At 43.5% G+C, this 22,280-nt stretch overlaps 1 protein-coding gene across 1 annotated transcript in view; it reads right to left on the bottom strand.

Annotated features, from left to right (window-relative positions):
- The window catches only part of SCAPER (S-phase cyclin A associated protein in the ER), a gene marked incomplete in the record, with an annotated part of 4,815,867 nt that overhangs the window by 3,038,814 nt on the left and 1,754,773 nt on the right, over positions 1-22,280 (bottom strand). Inside the window, 1 exon segment of the mRNA XM_044077465.1 lies at positions 4,351-4,491. Coding sequence (XP_043933400.1) covers positions 4,351-4,491 — 141 coding nt within the window.

Here is a 22,280-nt window from a genome sequence, read left to right as displayed (position 1 = left end):
AAGGATAGCTATGAAGAGAATGAAGAATGGAAAGGCTGTTGGCCCAGATGACATACCTGTGGAAGCATGGAGGTGTTTAGGTGAAATGGCAGTGGAGTTTTTAACCAGATTGTTTAATGAAATCTTAGAAAGTGAGAGGATGCCTGAGGAATGGAGAAAAAGTGTTCTGGTACCGATTTTTAAGAATAAGGGTGATGTGCAGAGCTGTAGTAACTACAGAGGGATTAAACTGATCAGTCACAGCATGAAGTTATGGGAAAGAGTAGTGGAAGCTAGGTTAAGAAGGGACATAATGATTAGTGAACAGGAGTATGGCTTCATGTCGGGAAAGAGCACTACAGATGCGATGTTTGCTCAGAGTGTTGATGGAGAAGTACAGAGAATGTCAGAAGGAGTTGCATTGTGTTTTTGTAGACTTAGAGAAAGCATATGACAGGGTGCCTAGAGAGGAGTTGTGGTGTTGTATGAGGAAGTCAAGAATGTCAATGAAGTATGTAAGAGTGGTACAGGATATGTACGAGGGTAGTGTGACAGCGGTGAGGTCTGCGGTGGGAGTGACGGATGTGTTTAAGGTGGAGGTGGGGTTACATCAAGGATCAGCTCTGAGCCCTTTCTTATTTGCAATGGTGATGGACAGGTTGACAGACAAGATCAGACAGGCATCCCCGTGGACTATGATGTTTGCAGATGACATTGTGATTTGTAGTGAGAGTAGGGAACAGGTTGAGGAGACACTGGAGAGATGGAGAGATGCTCTAGAGAGAAGAGGAATGAAGGTCAGCAGGACTAAGACAGAATATATGTGTGTGAATGAGAGGGAGGATAGAGGAATGGTGAGGATGCAAGGAGTAGAGGTGGCGAAGGTGGATGAGTTTAAATACTTGGGGTCAACAGTTCAGAGTAACGGTGAGTGTGGAAGAGAGGTGAAGAACAGAATACAGGCAGGATGGAGTGGGTGGAGAAGAGTGTTAGGAGTGATTTGTGACAGACGTGTACCTGTAAAGGTGAAAGGGAAGGTCTACAAGAGGGTAGTGAGACCAGCTATGTTATATGGGTTGGAGGCAGTGGCATTGACAAAAAGGCAGGAGTTTGAGCTGGATGTGGCAGAATTAAAGATGTTAAGATTTGCACTGGGTGTGACGAGGGTGGACAGGATTAGGAATAAGTATATTAGAGGGTCAGCCCAGGTTGGAAGGTTTGGAGACAAAGCCAGAGAGGCACGATTACATTGGTTTGGTCATGTGCTGAGGAGGGGTGCTGAGGAGGGATGCTGAGTATATTGGGAAAAAGATGCTAAGGATGAAGCTACCAGGTAACAGGAAAAGAGGAAGGCCTAAGATAAGGTTTATGGATGTGATGAGAGAGGGCATGCAGGTGGTTGGTGTGTCAGAGCAAGATGCAGAGGACAGGAAGAAAGGGAAACAGGTGATCTGCTGTGGCAACCCCTAATGGGTACAGCCGAAAGAAGTTGATGATGTATATATATATATATATATATATATATATATATATATATATATATATATATATATATGTGTGTGTGTGTGTGTGTGTGTGTATATATATATATATATATATATATATATACACATATATATATATATATATATATATATATATATATATATATATATATATATATATATACACATATACACACACGCACACAAATATTATATATTTAAATATATATACACACACATGTATACATACATATATATACACACACAAATATTTTATTTATATACATATATATATATATATATATATATATATATATATATATATATATATTTATATACACACACACAATTACAATTGCACTCTATGAGCACCTACAAGCATGCATGGATCGTGCCATCCCTAGCAAAACCAAGACTTACTCCCCTAAGAGAAGGAAACCAGTCTGGTGGACCCCTGCCATAAACAGGTTATACAACAAAAGGAGGAAACTAGTTCAGAAAAAAGCAAATCCCAAGAAGGAAAGACATCCCTGATCAGTATCAGTAAAAAACTAAGGTCACTCATAAAATCATCCAAGGCTAACTTCGAAAGAAAAATAGCCAAGGATTCGAAAGATAACCACAAAGCCTTCTTTAGCTATGTCAAGAATCTAAGTGGCAACTCGCAGATATGCTCCGAGATAATGAAAAATAGCACAAAATATACTGAACCTACTGATATTGGCAACTTACTGGCAGACAGATTCAGTGCAAACTTCACCTCCCTCTCACCTTCAAAAGGGCCTACAACAGTACCGGAAAAGTGTACTGTCCCGGAAATCACAGAAGCACAGGTGAAAACAGCCCTTTCAAAAGCCAAAAACACAGCATCAATGGGGCCAGATGGTGTCCCAGGCTGCATCTTGCATGAACTACAGAATGAACTAACCCCCCCCACCTAAACACGCTGTTCAACCTGAGCCTCTCCACAGGCTACATGCCCAAAGAATGGCGCACAGCAATCGTTATTCCGCTCCACAAAGGAGGGGCCACAACTGACCCTAGTAACTATCGCCCCATAAGCCTGACTAGCCTGGTCTGCAAGGCTATGGAGCGCATCATCATGGAACTCATTAACAAAGACATTGGGAACCTCCACACACTTGACCCGACCCAGTTCAGCTTTATTAAGGGCAGATCATGCCTACTAAACCTGGTTGACTTCTTCGAGACAGTTACCAATGCCATAGACGAGGGAAAGGTGGTTCACACAGCCTGCCTTGATATCGCCAAGGCGTTCAACACCATTCCTCACTCGGGTATTAGAGAAAAACTCACCAGCCTGAACATAAACCCCTACATCACAAGATGGGCTGCCAACTGGCTTACAGACAGAACTCACATGGTAAGAATAGCGGGCTCCAGGTCTGACTCTAAACCAGTCACAAGTGGTGTCCCGCAAGGCTCAGTTCTGGGACCCCTACTGTTCAGCATATATTTCTCAGAAGTACAGGCAAACACAGGAGGACTATGGCTAATCAAGCTCGCCGATGACTGCAAACTGGGAGCAATAATTGACTCTCCAGCTCACACGGACATCCTCCAAAAAGGCCTTACTGAGATAGACACCTGGTGTCAAAGTCATGGCCTCAAGCTAAATGCCAAAAAATGCATAGTCATCCCGTTTGGGAAAAACAAAACACCCACGAATTACCACATAGGCGGCAGCCCCCTTAACACAGAAGAGGTAAATAAGAGATCTGGGGACCCAGGTAGATAATAATCTCTCCTTTGACAATCATATTGCTAAAGTAGTTAGGAAATCCTTCTATGTGGCCCATCTAATTACTAAGGGGCTCGCATCTAGAAATAAAGAGGTTAAAGGGTCCTCTACTCATCCCTCATAAGACCAATCATAGAGTACAATGCCCCACTTGGGATGTACCTCACAAGACACTTCCAACAGCTTGAAAGACCGCAAAAAGCACCTCACCAAGAGGATTACTGGCCTCAAACATATGTCCTATGCAGCCCGACTGAAAAAACTCCGGCTGTACTCAGTGGCATATCGCTTATTCAAAGGTGATCTCTGCTTGACTTACAAAGCCATGTCCAACACAGAATTGATGGACATGCTCCACCTAAAGAAATCCAAGTCACTGCAAGCCACGCGCTCTAGTGAGCTAAACCTCGCCACAACAATAAATAGAACATGATGGAGGGATAGATTCCTGTCACAGAGACACCCCATGCTTTGGAACAAAATTCCTAACTACATTAGGCAGAGCCCCTCACTAACACTCTTCAAGAGAAGCCTTGACGAGTGGATGGGTAACAGAAAGTATACTCCTGGGATCACTTCATTGGCTCTACTTGACAGAGGCTCAGTTAATTAATCAATGGGGTGGCGAAAGCCGACACACTCTGGCGAGGCTTATAAATGCCCTCGGGCAGATAGTTTAGTACCTACCTATGAACACACATATATATATATATATATATATATATATATATACACACACACACACACACACACACACACATATATATATATATATATATATATATATATACACACACATATATATATATATATATATATATACACATATACATGCATGTGTGCGTAAGTACATGTATGTATGTATATATATATATATATATATATATATATATATATATATACATACGCACACACGAATGCATACATACACACAAACACAAGCACTGTGTATTGGCAAACTTTTGCCTGATATTTTTCAGTCTGAATGATTATACAGACAAGATTACTTATTTGCAAATAAATCCACATCTATAAGCAGAAAATATGCTTAAAAGTCTGGAGTTAAATATATATTTTAACATTGTTAACATTTTTCCTGGGTACTATGCACAGCATTGGGTTTACCTTAGCGTCTTCTTCTTGAGCTTTTTTAACAATTGCTTGCAGCTGTAACTCTCGCTTAAATTCTGCATGAAGCAATTTCTCATCCATCATTTTCCTTCTTTGTTCAAGCAGCTCCTCTTTCCATTTTCGTACTTCTTTTTCCTATAAAGAAGTATAAAAAAAACATTGAATTGGTGACACTTATTAAATGCACTTAAAGGTCTGTGTCAACAGGTACAGACATTTTGGGTGCACAATGACAAGCTTTAATAAAATTACTTCTCTTGAATACTTAATACATCCGAGCACAAGTGGATAAATGACACACACAAAATGTATTAAGTTTTGACAAAATGTGAATGTACAGTTATTCACATTAAAATGTTTCAGTTATCGACAAATCCTATAATGACTAAATCTGCATGTTACACATTCAGTATAAAGCAAAATAAAAAACAAAGAATTTTAAAAATTATATGATTAATAAGAACAGGAAAGGAATATATGGCAAATGCACAGTAAAGGACAGACAAAACTCCAAGTCATAAAAAAAAAATACTTCTGGATGTTGACTTCTGGCTTTGGAAAAAATTTTTTTTTTTCAAATCCTATGACTGCCGACCATCAGTCCTCAGTTATCTATCAGTTAATTTATTACTCACAAGTGTGGGAGGAGTCACCGGCCCATTTAAACCCCTATAATGAAAAGGAGAATGAGGGGCTAACATCCAGGCAGACATTAGGGTCTCCCTCCCCAGCCCCAGGAGCCCCTAACACCCCAAAGGACACTACCACTGCCAGACTAAGGAGGAGAAATATGTGATCTTCCTCATGTGACTGCCCCTGACTACACTGCTTCTTCACAGCAGAGCATTCTACTGGATCAGACTCTACAGAATGCACTTCCCAGAGCTCCAACTGGGTAACTCCAAATCAGTGAATCAAGCCACCTCCCCCAATGATATACGGTGTTCACTGCCATCCTTTTGCCATGCTCCCTCCCACTCTGATGCCTCCTAATGAAACACAGGCCATCTGGACTGACATTAGAACTTCATCCCTGTGCACCACAGGAGGGAAGGAGGTGGATTTAGTAAATGTTTTATGAGGTTTTACTGCAATCAGATAACATTTTACTGCCGATACCCTTATTAGATTAATAGAAGTTATGTTCTTACCATAACGTTCCATGTTAGTTGTCTTCTTCTCGCCTTCTTCTTGCTGGATGGGTTCGGAGCCGACCTCGGCTCCGACTCGGCCACTCTAAAAGCTCGAGAGTTGGTTCCACCGGCTCGAGGCTCCCCTTATATCCCACAATGCTAGGCGAGAGTTACCTCAGATCTCGTTTGTAAGCTAACCCCAGCTTATAATAGTAACAAAATGACTATAAACAGAGTCCACCTCTAACAACAGGGAGAAAGAAGGGTGACCTACATCCTGATTCAGGAAATATGCAAAGCAGCATATGCCTAAGAAAAGAGGTGGTAGAAAGAGAGGTCACAATCACAACTCCTCTAGGTCTGTCCAGGCCAGGGGGAAGGAGGGTGGGACGCAAGAAGAAGGCGAGAAGAAGACAACTAACATGGAACGTTATGGTAAGAACATAACTTCTATATGTTAAGTTGTCTATCTCACCTTCATTCTTGCTGGATGGGACCGCGTCCCTAGCACCTTGTCCCGGGTGGCCTAACGGAACAGACTCCTGAGAACAGTGGAACCAAAGTTAGCTCTATGCCTAGAAGCTAAATCCAACTTATAATGAGAAATGAAAGTGTGAGGAGTAGCCCAAGTAGCCGCTGCACAAATGGTGTCAATAGGCAGTCTGTCTTGGAAGGCTAAGGAAGTAGCCAAAGCTCTGGTAGAATGGGCCTTAGGTTTATTAGGCAGCTTTTGGTGTCTAATCTCATAAACAAGGGTAATCAGAGATGTAAGCCATCTAGATAATGATACCTTTGAAACTGAAAGTCCCTTTCTGCCTTCTGCATAGGAGATAAACAGTTGGTCAGATTTTCTGAATTGTTTTGTTCTATCCAAATAGTACCTCAACTGACGATGAACATCTAGCCAGTGTAATTTTTGTTCAGACCTATTGGAATATTCTGGAAAAAGACAGGAGGTCAATGCTTTAATTTAGATTTGACGTCGAGACTACCTTAGGCAAAAAGGACGGGTTGGTTCGTAAGGATACCCTGTCCTTATGGAACAATAGATAAGGAGGTCGACAGCTGAGTGCATGAAGTTCTGAGACTCTTCTAGCTGAAGTAATAGCTACCAGAAAGAGAGTCTTCCATGATAGCAATTTTAATGAACAGGAGGCTGCAGGTTCGAAAGGGGAAGAATCAAAGAAGTAAGAACTAAATTTAGGTCCCAAGGAGAAGGAGGATTTCTTATAGGAGGTCTGAGAAGAAAAACTCCTTTCAAAAAGGCTTTGCAAAGCTTGTGGGACATTAAGGCAGACTCAGAAATACCCACATGAAAGTTAGAGATAGCTGCCAACTGAACTTTAAGAGTAGAAGGGGATGAACCTGCATGGAAGAGTTCAGCTAGAAAATCAAGGACTATTTGGATGGAAGCAGTGAAAGGATCTATGTCCCTTCCTTGAGCCCAATATGTGAAGCGTTTCCACTTACTCAAATAAATCTTCCTAGTGGAAGATTTATGGGAAGCTATCAAAATATCTCGAACAGAGTGAGATAATTGAGGAAGCCTGGCTAAGGTTGGAACTGGAGGAACCAAGCAGTGAGGTTCAGAGAGGGAGCGATGTAACTGACTCGATTGATGGATCAAAAGATCTGGAACTAGGTCCAGATGCCAAGGTCGCTCCAGTAGAAATTGATGTAGAAAGGGGAACCACACCTGTCGAGGCCAGTAAGGAGCAATGAGGATCAACGAGGCCTTCTGAGCGATAGCTTTCTGTATCACTTGAGAGATTAGTGAGAAGGCAGGAAATGCATACAGAAGTCCCGGGCCAAACTTGGACTAGAGCGTCTCTGCTGGGTTGGCCTGGTAAAGGGAATAGAGTGAAATAATCTCTGCACTTGCTGTTTTGGGGAGTAGCAAAAAGATCGCAGCAAGGCTGACCCCACTTGAGAAAAATCTCTCTCACAACAGAGTCTTTCAGAGACCACTCGTGAGGCATGAGGATAGCTCTGCACAATTTGTCCTTGATTTGATTGGACTTCCGGAGATGTGCGTTGCTATCAGAAACCGCTGAGAAGAAATCGCCCATTGCCACAATCTGAGTGCTTCTCGACATAGGGGGTAGGACCTGGTTCCGCCTTGTTTGTTGATGTACCACACTACAGACATATTGTCTGTCTGGATTGCAATCGTTCCCAAGGGGAGAGAGTCTTGAAGGGCTTGCAACTCTAAAAGCACTGCTCTCATCTCCAGAACATTTATGTGCAAGTGGCATTCGTCTGGTTGCCATGTGCCCTGGACCGTCCTGCCCTGATAATGCCCCCCCCACCCGATCAGGGAGGCGTCCGCTGTCAGAGTAGCAACCGGAGGGAGGAACAAAGGGTCTTCCCAACAAGAGCTGAGGGGAAGACATCCACCACATGAGATGATTTCTGCACGCCTGCGTGATCATAATGGTGTGGGACATTGGAAGTTGCTGGTATGACCATTGTGTAAAGAGCATCCATTGAAGGATTCGCATGTGGAATCTGGCTAATGGAAGCAGAGGTATGGCAGCCGCCATAATTCCCAACACTTTCAGAACTAACCTGGCTTTGATTCTGTTGTTGTTGAAAAGGAATGAGACCAGTCTGTGTATGTCTGTTATTCTCTGATCTGTTAGCCTCGCAGACATGTCTACTGTGTCTAGATTTGCGCCTATGAAGGTAATAGTATGACAAGGCGACAAAACAGATTTTTCGCAATTTATTGAAATGCCTAACTTTTGACAAATGCGATAAGTGTAATCCCTGGCCATCAGAAGGAGATGCTTGGTGGGAGCTGTGAGGAGCCAGTCGTCCAAATATGGAAACACCTGGAATCCTTGTCGTCTCAGGTGAGAAGCTACCACTGCCATGCATTTGGTAAACACCCGGGGGGCAGTGGTGAGACCAAAGGGCAGGGCCCTGAATTGAAAATGACTGGTTCCCAGCCTGAAGCGGAGGAATCTTCTGGAGCGTCTGTTCATTTTTATGTGATAGTACGCATCCTGAAGGTCTATAGAGCACATCCAGTTTCCTTTTCCCAATAGGGGAAGGATGGACTGCAGCGTGACCATCCGAAATCTTGTTTTCTTGACTGATCTGTTCAAGATACTGAGATCCAAAATTGGTCTCCAGTCCCCTGTTTTCTTTGGAACTAAAAAGAACCTTGAGTAGATTCGGATCCTTGCTGGTCTGCTGGAACTGGCTGAATTGCTCTTTTGCAAGCAGTTTTGAAATTTCCAAAACCGCTAGATCCCTTTGAGCGGGTGGAACATCTGGAAGGGATTTTTTGATTGTTTGGAATGCGAAGAAAGGGGATAGAATAGCCTTCGAAATGACGGACTGTACCCATTTGTCTTGAGTCAGGGATAGCCAGGCTTTTGGGTACAGTGACAACCTTCCCCGACTGCCTCCGAAGGTGGGCAGTTGGGCAACACCTCAGGGATGCTGAAAGGGCTTATCAGAGAAGGCTTCTCGATTGCCCTGGTTCTGGAGCCCCTGCCTCGAGGCGGCGTCTACCATTGTTATTCCGCCTCTGCCTCTGGCGGGTAACGACTTTGTCGCCAGGCGAAGTCCCTTGAGATTGTTTACGGAACCACATTTTCCCACTTTTCTGGCCTTTGGGGTAAGGCCTAGAAGGAGTAGAAAAGCGGACTCCGACGGCAGAAAGAGTCTTGCCATCAGTCTCGCACCTAGTCAAGGTTTCTTTCACTTGAGGACCAAAGAGAGATGATCCATCAAACGGGGAGTTAGTGAAAGACGTCTTGAAGGGGTCCGCAAAATTGCATAGCCGCATCCAGGCATGCCTACGTAAGGCCACACCTGTCCCTGCGGCCCTACTCGCTCCATCAGCCGCATAAGAAAGTAGGCGCATGGAGGAGTTGGCTATGGAGTTAAGGGTAGCCAGCTGAGTGTTCATTTTATCTTGAAAACCCGCAGCTGTAGGATCCTTCAACATGTCACTCGCTTCTTTAATCAAGTCCCTTTGAAGACGAGTGAAATGGCACAGGTAGTTCAGCGAACGCATAGTAAATGTCGCTGACAAGAACATCCGCTTCCCGTACCTGTCCATGGACCTAGATTCCTTGTTAGGTGGATGGACAGGTACTGAAGGATCAGCTAGTTCCTTCTTAGTGGCAGCAGCTACCACCACAGCATCCACAGAAACTCCTTTTGTCAAGAACTGTTTGTCTGCTGGTGCCGTTATGAATTTGGAGGGTCTCCTGGGAGTGGGGTCCACTGAATCAGGAGCCGTCCATGCCTTTAGCAACCACCTGCATGAGGGGTCAAAGGGGGACACCCAGGAGGTGGAAGGGCGAGAGCCAAACGCCTCAAGATACACAGATTCATCCTCCGAAGGGTTAAGGGCTGGCCAATTTCCCCTCTGCTTCAGGATCTCTAGAATGTCTGCAAAGGAGACATCTTCAGAAGGGCAGGGGAACCCTCGAATCATCTAAATCTGTGTCAGATGTGATGGACTCAGGTGAGTCAATGTGTTTCCTCTTACACTTCCTCTTCCGAGGGGCTCTTCTGCGAAATCAGGAGAGGCCTCGGAAGAGGATGAAATCCCACAGGGGTTCCTGAGGAGCTGGCTCTCTGCGGTCCGGAATGAGGGAGTGAGACGACTTGACCTGAGGCACCGTGGGGAGGGGCGGACAGAGCCGACTGTGGAGTAGAGCCAGGCTCTAACACACTCCGCATGACCTCAAACGCACCCCTGTCAGGCAAAGCCAGAGGTCCCCGCTCCGAGAAGCTGAGAACCTCCCTCGGCACCGACAGTGATGGCTCCGAGGCGATGTCGAGCCGAACTCACCAGCGCCCGAAGCTCCGAGAGGAAGGCGGGGTCGGACAAGGGTCCGATGCCACTCACCCCCTCGGAGCCGACGATGGAAGTCCGGCGCCAAGATTCTTCTAAGGAAGAAATCGGAGCCGAAGACAATTGTATCGGCTCCGACACTACCACAGTCTCGGTTCCGACACGACCCGGCTCCGAGCTCAACGGAGTCGGAGGAGGAATATATTGATGGACAGGGGCAGGCATCGACTGATGAGTCGGGCTCTGAAGCATCTGGGCCAGTGCCTCGGACTTAAGAAGTCGACTCACTACCCTCTGAAGGTCATGATCCGACAGCCTCGATGACCTAGAGGAGTGAGATTTATGGCTCCGTTCAGACAGCAGGGGAGATCCTGGAGCCGAATGAACGGAGCCAAGGGATGGTGACCTGGACCTCTTCCTCGATGTCGGCTCCGAAGATCTGGTCGGAGCCGACACGGGAATCTCTAATACCTCGGCTCCAGCCGAGCCGAGGAACCACAGAAACTGTGGACTGAGACTCATCGGCTCCAGCCGGAGCCGATGTAGGCGGAGGTTTAGAAGCCTTAGGTCTCGGCTCAGTTGCTGGAGAGACCTAGAAGCCTTGGAGGGCTTCCCTGAAGACACAGTAAGGGGATCCTCAGGCTTGAGTAAACCTCTTAAAATTAATTTATTTTTTCTTTCCTGCAGGACCCTGGGACTGAAGCCATGGCAAACAGCACAGGAGTCCTGCAGGTGCAAAGGCCCCAGGCAGTAGACACAAGAAGTGTGACCGTCTGTCAGAGACATTTTCTGACAGCACGCATCACACTTCTTGAAGCCTGAGACCTTTGATTCTTTAGACATTCCGAAAGTGCAATGACACACACAGTCAAAAAACACACTGATTACACCCTGTCTAGTTTTAGCTTAAAATAAAACAACTGACTAGGTTTTAAATTAAGAAAAATAACACACACACACCCACTAGGGAAGGAAGAAGGCCTGAAGGCCCGAGGGAAGAACTTAAAGTTCTTGTGGGGAAAAAACAGGAATTTTAAGAAAAAGGGGCAATAATTCCTCTAAACTAAGGGAAATAAGTATAAAATTTAAAATTAAAGGGGTTTAAATACACTAACTTTACAAGAAAGTCACTTACCAAGAACCGGTAGAAAACCAACACCTCGATCGCTGTAGCGGCAAACGAGATCTGAGGTAACTCTCGCCTAACATTGTGGGATATAAGGGGAGCCTCGAGCTGGTGGAACCAACTCTCGAGCTTTTAGAGTGGCCAAGTCGGAGCCGAGGTCGGCTCCGAACCCATCCAGCAAGAATGAAGGCGAGATAGACAACTTAACATCGACAGTTTATACAGATAAATACATATATAGCCCACTCAAACTACTCATTCAGCACAGATGCATCACTCTGCAGCACTGACTTAAAGCGGCATTATCTCGTTTCAAAAATCAGTTTCTTGCCTAGGACCGAAGCTGAAAACATTGACACCCACTTAATCACCTCCCCCTTTGTGACATCATGCATAATGTAACTGTGTTCCTACCCACAGCATCAACTTTTTTTTAAAATGTGTGTAAATCTCTAGTACAGTCCTGTTTTTGCTCCCTGAGGAATCAGATACCACCATTTGCATTCCAGTACTGCTTAAGTCTGCGATTGTTATCATCTAGTGCTAGGAGTGACTATGATTAGTCAAGCCAGAGTGGTAGAAAAACATAACGCTTACTGCAAGCACTAGTTACAATGAACCATTCCTTTCCCTTTACATGTTATCATGGAATATAGGAACAAAAATGATGGACTGAGTATGAATAACTGCTCGTACGACAAGGATGTGAACACGATTTATTCAGTAACAACACAGCAACAACTCCTGGTTTAGCGCTTTCGACTGTACAACAGTCTTCCTCAGAACTCTTATCATGGAATATAGTCGGATCTGCATCTCAAGATACATGCCTTTGCACCTCACTGTAAATACATGTATTTGAGAACAGTACATTTTTACCCACATTCCTTTTACATAGCAATCACTATTTTCTTTAAAAATGGAAACAGCTATTTGTAATTTGTGCTTCTTATAAGTGCTATGCTTTCCTAAATGTCCATCCACATTAAGGCATACATCTCCAGCAGGGACATCAATGTACACATACCTGGCATGGGGGAAAAAGAAATTATACATCTTCAGTCTCTTTTTTGCTGCATGCTTCACTGTTGTGAATGCCCGTGTTGCAAGTTTTGAATGCTACTGTAACTTGCACTTTCAATCAATGGCATTCTGCTGATGTCTTGCATAAGAAAGACTTCAGAACACCTCATTTGTTGAATGAAATAATCTAATCATTTTACTGCCTAGCAATAACTTTTTATATGAAAGAAGTAATGCGTATGATGAAAGGACAACAGCAAAAGCATAACCATTACCGATCTTACGGAACCGACAATCTAACCATTTTATCAGTGTATCTCACAATGAGGCCTCCATTGACCAGAATGTTAGATTCTGTGGTGGCTTGCCATATGGGTTCAGAAGTAGAGGCTCCATGAGATGTGGCTGTACGGGTTGATGTGGGTGTTATTTTGAAAGAGTGCATTCAGGGTGGCTGAGGGAGTTTAAGAGTACTTCACCTCGGAGGTCTTTGGGGTTTAGGTAAGTTACATTTAAATGCCACATATACAAATGCCATAAATATAGAAAACGTGCTGGCTGACAGATTTAGCGAAAACTTTAACCCTCATTAGTAAATCAGGACATCCCCAGTATCTGCCCTCTTCCCCTTATATCTAGGGAACAGGTCATCTCTACTCTCTCAAAGGCAAAAAATAGAGCCTCCATGGGACCCAATAACATCCCAGGCTGCCTCCTACGTTTACTCCACCAGGAACTTGCAGCACCATTAGGCACCCTATTCAACCAAAGCCTGAGTACTGGCTTCATCCAGCTGAGTCGAGGACAGCCACTGTCATCTCTTTACATAAAGGTGGAGCATCCACCGATCTGGGAAATTATAGACCCATCAGCCTAGCTAGCCTTATCTGCAAGGCCATGGAACAGATTATCATGGACCTCAATAATAAGGATACTGGAACCTCCAAACACTTGATCCCATACAGTTTGTCTTCATCAAGGGGAGGTCATGTCTGCTAAATCTGGTCGACTTCTTTGAGACAGTCATCAAAGCCATGGACGAGGGGAAGACAGTACACACCGCCTACCTTGACCTGGCCAAAGCCTTTGACACTATTCCCCACTCGGGCATAATCGATGAACTCTCTCAACTAGGCATCAATTCATATGTTAACAGATGGGTAGCAAACTGGCTCACTGACAGAATCCACATAGTCAAAATAGAGGAAGCCACCTCAAGCAGTAGACCCGTAACAAGAGGCATACCCCAGGGATCAGTCTTAGGGCCCCTGTTATTTGGGATATACTTTTCTGAGGTGCAGGCCAAAACCATTGAGCTATGGTCAACTAAGCTTGCAGATGACTGCAAGCTGGGTGCGGTCATCAATTGCCCTAGTGATGTGGACATCCTCTAAGAGGGTCTCACTTAGACAAATGACTGGTGCCAGAAACATGGCCTCAAGTTGAATACAAAAAAAATGCATCATCCCCTTTGGGGAGACTGATGTCCCCACAAATTATCACATTAATAACACCCTAAGCACTCAATCAGTTGTGAGGGATTTGGGTACCCTCATTGATAGCAACCTGACCTTTGACCACAATGTTGCTTCCGTGGTACGCAAAGCCTTCTACATGGCCCACCTCGTAAGTAAGGGTATCTCATCCAGGGAGAAGGCGGTCATAACACCCCTGTATTCTTCCTATATAAGGTCCATTATTGAGTAAAATGCACCTTTTGGCATGTACCTCGTAAAGCACATGCAGCAGCTGGAGAGACCACAGAGGTTCCTCTCTAGGAGAATACAGGGCCTCAAACATCTACCATACACAGATAGGCTAAAAGTATTATCCCTCTACTCAGTTTCATACAGACTCCTCAGAGGAGACCTATGTCTGGCATACAAGGCAATCATGGACCCCACTTTAGGACTGCTGCATATCCGCAAGTCAAGCTCCACTCGAGTAACCCACACGCACAGCCTCAACCTGGTCTTTGACATCAACAAGACATGTTGGCAGGACATATTTGTGTCCCAGAGACTCCCTTCATCTATGAAATAGACTTCCTCTCCACATCGAGCAGAGCACCTCTTTTAAGCGCAACCTGGCTAACTGGATCGGAAACAGAAAATATACCCTGGGATTCCATCCATATCCCTGCTGAACAGGGGTATTGGGTGTGATTTGTCTAAACACAGGCTAAACTCTTGGCTAGGCTTGTAAGGGCCTCAGGACCAATAGCCTAGTAACCTCCTATGATCCTATGCCTCAGCATATATGGGTCTATTGGAATTGTGTGTGATCGGTACAGTGCGTGTACTACTGACAACCTTACTGACATTAGGAGTGCTTTTATGTGAGAGCTTTTCCTCCAGTGACATTGTGTAAATACATCTCTCACATACCATATCAGTTTGTTTAATTAACTGGTTGTCTGTAAATATGGGCCACTTTCTACACTGCCTCAGGATGCCCATATCCACCAAGCTGGTAACAGGTCTAGTGGTGAAGTTCATATCCATGGCAACAGACCCTTTTTATTAATAGAGAAATTTTATTTGGTTTGTTGAGTGCACTAATTTGTATAATTTTAAACAGTTTTTCAAAAGGAGTGCAATAAACACTTTTTTTTTTTTTAAAGTTGGAGCCTGACAACAGGGGAAAAAGTGGCCCACTCCTCTAATGTGGGACATAGCTGCATATGTTTTAGCACAATCTGTGTGTGTATGTATGCTTCATGTCTTTCAACCTTTACCTGGGAATTTTGGACAAAGAGAAAATATTTAGGGAAAAGGTACTGTTAGTGGGTGCTATTCACGCAAAATAATTTCCAGATTTAGGAGGGATGGAACAAAAGTTTGAGAACACATTACATGTGTTCCCCAAAAACTGGGAGAGCTGAGGTGTGTGTATATTGGACTTTTATGGTTTATGGCTGAAAATTGATTACTTTTTGGATTTGATAAATTAAAACACACACAAATAAATGAAATATTTATTAGTTAAAAAATGGCAAGACACCTTGGCAGAGCAACAGTCACTATTCCTGTTTCAGTTTTTTACTTACAGTTAGTAGAAAGCAAATTGGAATAAACGCCTCAGATAATTGATGGTAACCATCCAAATTGATAGCCAAAAGAAAGTTTGTGTTGGACAATAACTGTCTGTTAAGATAGCAGCTGTTAGAGTTTCACGCCTTCTGCAAACAGTTTACTGTAAAATAGTCAGCGAAACACACCGGCTGTTTAAATCCCAGTAAATTTTTTGAGTTAACAGGTCGGTTTTCACCTCACCAAACAGAAAATTGTTCCACAGTTAAACAACACAAGCTTTCAGCCCCCTGCTATAAAACACGCTAAACACGCGTTTTCCAGCTTGTACCAACTCAGCACAGATCCTCGTGGTGGCCTGCAGAGTGATCCAAGCAGCAGAGAGCTAAAAGAGTGACTTTCTACCAGATATAAGTATTTTTGTGGCTTTCCCACTGTTATTAAGCTAGCGACTGCATTTCGCCTGTTTTACTGCTACTTTAAGTGATTTCTGCATTTTACACTGTTTATTGCACTTTAAGTTACTAATTGTTGCAAATTGTTTCTGTAGGCTACACACTAAAGTGCGCTAGCCGATTTACAGCATTTATAGCATTTACTGTCTGTTTTTTTCCTTATCTCTGTAATAAAACAAAAAAATCTCTTGTTTTCCTGCCTTACTGAACTAGAGTAGTCCAGTTTCAGAGTTGCTGATCCCTGGGCTTTGTTTATAGTTCCTGTTACTGATCCATTGCCTTATTAGGGAGGAGGGAAGTTTCTTTGCTTACCAGTGGGAGTGGGAGGCACTGAGCGGCCTTTCTGTCCGATTTGGTGAAGTTTCAGCCAGAAACTAGTAGTCCATTGGTCGTTTTGGGCCAATTCCTAGCTCCCTTCAGCCCCCTGCTATAAAACACGATTTAGCGCGGAGTTGCCACTGTTGCACACAAGAGCAGCGGCGGTTAAACAAGGTTAATTTGGGCCATCTAAATTCCACTCTTCAAATTTTCCCTTAGAACTACCTTCCTCGAGCTGTACTGCTGATCTAACCAGCATATCCTATAACTGAAAAGTTCATCTCTACTTGATTCCCAAGTAGACTATTCTCTATCTGTAAAGCCTAGCACTTACTCCTACAATACTTGCACCTTGATAAAGCACTCTTATTATAGATAGTACCCCACCAGCCTAAAACCCACTTCCCCCGGAGTCCTTTGAAAGTCTCTTTATCTACTACTTCTAGTATGTCGAGGGATCAGTTGCTAGTGTCCTCTCCAGCTCAACTGGTGAACCTGGGAATATTGAGGCAATGTTACAATTGCCTCATGTACTCATGTACACAGACAATCCTCTCCTCCTCCCACAAAACACAAATACATGCGAGAGATGCAACTATACGGCCAAACTGGAGGCTGAGCTCTCTCAACATAGGACTGGCAAGACCAGACAGGAGGAGAAGGTAACCACACACAATACATACCCAGTCACACATGGTACCATCACAACTTCAAATCATACACATACTCACACAAAGACATACTCGGAGGCTCTGATCAAAAATTTACCAAAACAGCAGAGGCCACCAAAGCAGACACCCAAACAACTACCACCTCACGACCCAACACATGCAACACATAGACCACACAGTCAGAGTGTCAAACAGTCACAGCCCTTAAGGCCAAACAAAATGCCAGACACACTTGTTATTGGTGATTCCATAGTCAGACACACTGACGTCCCGCTCACCAGACTGAGTAAGGAGAAGGTCACAGTAAGCTGCCTGTCGGGCGCTAGAATCCGCCACATAACACAAGCACTCAGGTCTCTCAACAGCAGGTACAAGTACGAATCAGTCATTGTCCACGCTGGTGTCGACGACCTGAGACGTACCTCCTTGGACTACATGAAAAGGGACAACGAGGAGCTCTCTGATTATGTAGCCCAGGCAGGTATGACCCTGACCTTGAGCAGTATCCTACCTTCACCTAGAATGATGCCACAATACAGTGATAAGATGATCAGCTTTAATAATTGGCTTAAATTCTGGTGTCATTCAAAGGGGATCCAATGTCTGTCTGGCTGAGATGACATGCTGGACAAGCCACGCTGCTTCACAAGGGACGGCTTGCACCTGTCACCCCTGGGCTTCCGGATATTGACAAAGGCTCTTGCCACCCCCATAGTGCCTTTTTTAGGCAAGGCTCAAATTCTAAACCTACCACCCTAGAACACCAAAAGGAAAAAACTAAGGGTAATGCTGCTCAATGCCAGAAGTCTCACTCTCAAGATGCACGCACTCGAGGCCCTTCTCAATATGGAGAACATCGATGTCTGTGCTGTGACAGAAACCTGGTTCAAGGCTCCTGAGAGCACCCCAGCACTAACAGGTTTCACCTCATATCATGCGTTCCGTGCCCAAAATCCGGACAACACCAAGAAAGGAGGGGGGGTGTCCATATTCATAAAGGACACCCACACCTCAAGGTTGGTGACAACGCACGATGCATCGGAGACCATCCAGGTGCAATTAACCATAGGCAAGACTGCTCTGCAATTTGTAGCATGTTACAGGCCACCCTCTCAAACTCAGGAACCTCACATGGCCTTCCTGAAAACATTGGAGGGGATAAATGTATCTCCAAACACCATCATACTAGGTGACTTCAACTACCCTAATATAGACTGGGAACACTACTCAAGCCCGAACACTCTAACCCAAAGATTCCTGGAGTTCATAAACTCAAATGCCATGGAACAACTAATCACCATCCCCACAAGAGGAGAAAACATACTTGATCTCATCATCACAAACATGGGATCAAAATGTTCAACACCGGAAGTATACCCCTCACTGGTGAGATCAGATCATAAACTAATCTCGCTGGAGGTCCTCATCCCGCCCCCACCTGAAACAAAAAAGACTACAGTGAAAAACTTCTCAAAAGCCGATTTCACACTTCTAAAAACTAGCGTGGTCTCCTTTAAGGCCCCTGATCCAGTGGTAAACATTACTCAAACCGCTGAATCACTTACAAATGCCTTCTACCAGCACCTACAGGACTGCATGGATCAGACAATCCCAAACAAAACTAAGACTCTCTGTACCAAAGGCAAGCGTCCAGTCTGGTGGACCCCAGCCATAAACAAGCTCTACAACAAAAGGAGGAAGCTACTACAAGATAGAGCAAAATCCTTGAAAGGTAAGACACCTTTGATCATTATAAGTAAAAACTAAGAGCTCTCATAAAATCATCCAAGGCAAATTTTGAGAGAAAAATCGCCAAGGACTCTAAAGACAATCATAAGGCCTTCTTTAGCTATGTTAGAAACCTAGGAGGAAACTCCCAGATATGCTCAGAATTAGTTCAAAATGATGTGAAAATTACTGAACCTACACACATTGCTAACATACTGGCTGACAGGTTCAGTGCAAAATCCCCCCCCCCAAAAAGGAGAGATATTTATTCCAGAGGATTGTAGCCCCCCAAACATCTCCAACGCCCAGGTGAGAACTGCCCTCACTAAGGCAAAAAACACAACATCCATGGGACCGGATGGTGTCCCCGGCTGTGTGCTTCATGAACTCAACGAGGAATTAAACCCACAGTTAGGACAGCTGTTTAATCTTAGCCTCACTTCAGGATCATTGCCAAGGAGTGGCGCCGCGACTGTGGTCCCACTTCATAAGGGCGGTGCCTCCACAGACCCTGGAAATTACCACCCCATTAGCTTGACAAGCCTTATCTGCAAAGCCATGGAGAGGATCATAATGGAACTCATAAATAAAGACATAGGGAACTTGCAGACTTTGGATCCAACCCAGTTTGGCTTTGTCAAAGGCAGATCCTGCCTCTTAAACTTGGTTGACTTTTGAGACAGTCATCAAGGCCATTGATGAGGAAAGGCAGTCCATACAGCCTACCTCGACCTGGCAAAGGCCTTGACACAATACCCCACTCAGGTATCATCGAAAAACTCATCAGCTTGAATGTAAACCCATACATCACAAGATGGGTTGCAAACTGGCTAAGTGACAGAACCCACAGTGTCAGAGTTGCTGGAGCCATGTCAGACTCAAAGCCTGTCACAAGTGGTGTCCCACAGGGCTCAGTCCTGGGTCCACTCTTGTTCGGCATCTACTTTTCTGAAGTACAAGCAAACACAGGAGGGTTATGGCTGACAAAGTTTGCAGATGACTGCAAACTGGGCCATAGTCGAAAACACATCTGACACAGATATCCTCCAGAAGGGCCTCACAGAAGCGGATAACTGGTGCCAGAGCCATGGCCTGAAGTTAAACGCCAAAATGCATAGTCATACCCTTCGGGAAAAACAAGGTTACCCCTAGCTACCATATAGATGGCAATCCACTGAGCACAGAAAAGTCATCAGGGATCTGGGGACCCAAGTTGACAGTAGCCTTCGTTTGACACTCATGTTGCTAAAGTAGTTAGGAAAACCTTCTATATCGCCCACCTGATCATGAAGGGATTCACATCTAGATCAAGGGAGGTCATCGTCCCCTGTACTCATCACTCATTAGACCTATGATTGAGTACAATGCCCGTTCGAATGTATCTGACCAGACACCTGCTGCAGCTTGAAAGGCCCCAAAGTTCCTCACCAAAAGGATAAAGGGTCTCAAAATATGTCTTATGCTGCCCGACTGAAAGAACTCCAGCTCTATTCAGTCTCATACCGCTTGCTCAGAGGTGACCTGTGCCTGACATATAAGGCCATGTCAAACCCAGATTTGATGAATATGCTTCACCTCAAAAAATCTAGATCCCTCAGAACCACAAGGGCGGGAGACTTAAACCTTGACACGGTTATAAATAGAACGTGCTGGAGGGACAGATTCATCACCCAAAGACTCCCTATGCTGTGGAACAAAATCCCGGTACATGTGAGGCAGAGCACCTCACTGGCCTTGTTCAAGAGGAATCTTGACCAATGGATGGGAGATCGCAGATATACCCCAGGGATTACTTCAGTGTCACTGCTTGACAGAGGCACAGAAAAATGATAGGCATAGTTTTTATTCAAACTAAAGGGGTGGCGAAAGCCACATAACTATGGGCTAGGCTTATAAATGCCCTTGGGCAGATAGCCTAGTATGAACCTATGAACCTATGAACCTATTATGTGTTGAAGTTCGGTCTTCACCTCATTACAAATGGAAACAGCTGTCCAAAATGCACTTTTGAAAGGACCACAGCAATATAATCTTGTAAATACGAACACTTTATTGACAAAAAACTGGCAAGCGCTTTCACCTTGTAGGCTTCCTCAGGCCAAACACATCACAGAGCTTTGACATATATATATATATATATATATATATATATATATATATATATATATATATATATATATATATATACTTTAGGTCTGTGTGACATCACTTCCCTTGTGCTCGACTCACATTCAAATATTTAAAGCAACACTAACTATATAAAAATGTGTATAAAATGCAGAGTATAATGTTGGTCGACTATGATCAGCTCAACATATACTACTTAAAATCAATTGTATAATAATAATAAATAAAAATATATAAATATGAATATCATACTTTTATTCTAAATTTGAACACTCTCTGCTATGCTAAGATGGATTATTTAAGATCAAGTAAGGGTTTTTTTTTTTTTAAAGATAAAACCTTATAAAACAAAATAAAAGCCTACTGTTAAACTTGTACAAAGTAGGAGTAGCTGTGCCAAGCAAACAATCTCAAGCTTATAAAACCAATCAATGTTAATGGATAGATGACTAAAATACTCCTCTAGGCATAACATGTCGGTACAAACCCTGCACTCAGTTGCATTTAAAGAAATGCAAAGCTTAAAAATATCAGGACTAACATTAAACACTTCTGTCGAACATGTGTTAAATACCCAAGTTCAAATAAAAGCACTTCAGTTGGGCATATATTAGATACCCAGATACAAGTGATTGCACTTAATTGTGCTTCTGATGAGAAAAACAAATATAGTTCGCTGGAAATAGCTTATCAAAGCAATGCCTAGATTCTAGGTTATATCTCAAAAATAAAGTGATACAGCTTTCTTTAAAACTAATATAGCAGCATTAATCGCTTTTATGTTAGATGCACAAATTCAAGTAAGAGTATACACATATAATTCAAAATGTCATACAAATATCTAAAGACTAAATTGCAGACATGACCAGCTAATCTCTGTTGAACATATATTATATGGTAAATAATGTAGGTTCGCTGGATCAACATAAAATGAACCTTGTAACCTCAGCGTCAATATGATTAGAGCAAGTGCAAAATATGAGGTGTTGTGTCTTGGTTAATAACAAGACACAACTTCAAAATTACATTTTCCATGCACAACAGCCCTACTGTTATTGAGGCTAGCTTTTTAACATCAACCAGCCTCTAATTAGATCCACAATTTCAAGTATAGACTTTTAAATATACTTTTAAGCATTATGAAAAGCTAAAAGACAAACGTAAATGGTTGCTCACATTCTAGTACATTTTATATTATAAAAGATATAAAACCATATGATCTGTATAAGCTGCTTAACTCATCTAGTACCATTTACTACTTCCTAAGGTCTTTGCCTTTCAGTATTGGTTTAATAGGAATCCTGTCATTTAAGCCAGGTTTTTCTGTTTGGTGAGGTGAAAACCGACCTGTTAACTCAAAACATTTACTGGGATTTAAACAGCCGGTGTGTTTCGCTGACTATTTTACAGTAAACTGTTTGCAGAAGGCGTGAAACTAACAGCTGCTATCTTAACAGACAATTATTGTCCAACACAAACTTGCTTTTGGCTA

Source organism: Protopterus annectens, chromosome 7.part0 (genome assembly GCF_019279795.1).
Source record: "Protopterus annectens isolate FY-2018-M chromosome 7.part0, PAN1.0, whole genome shotgun sequence".
NCBI lineage: Eukaryota > Metazoa > Chordata > Ceratodontiformes > Protopteridae > Protopterus > Protopterus annectens.
This window is presented reverse-complemented; position numbering and strand designations above follow the sequence as displayed.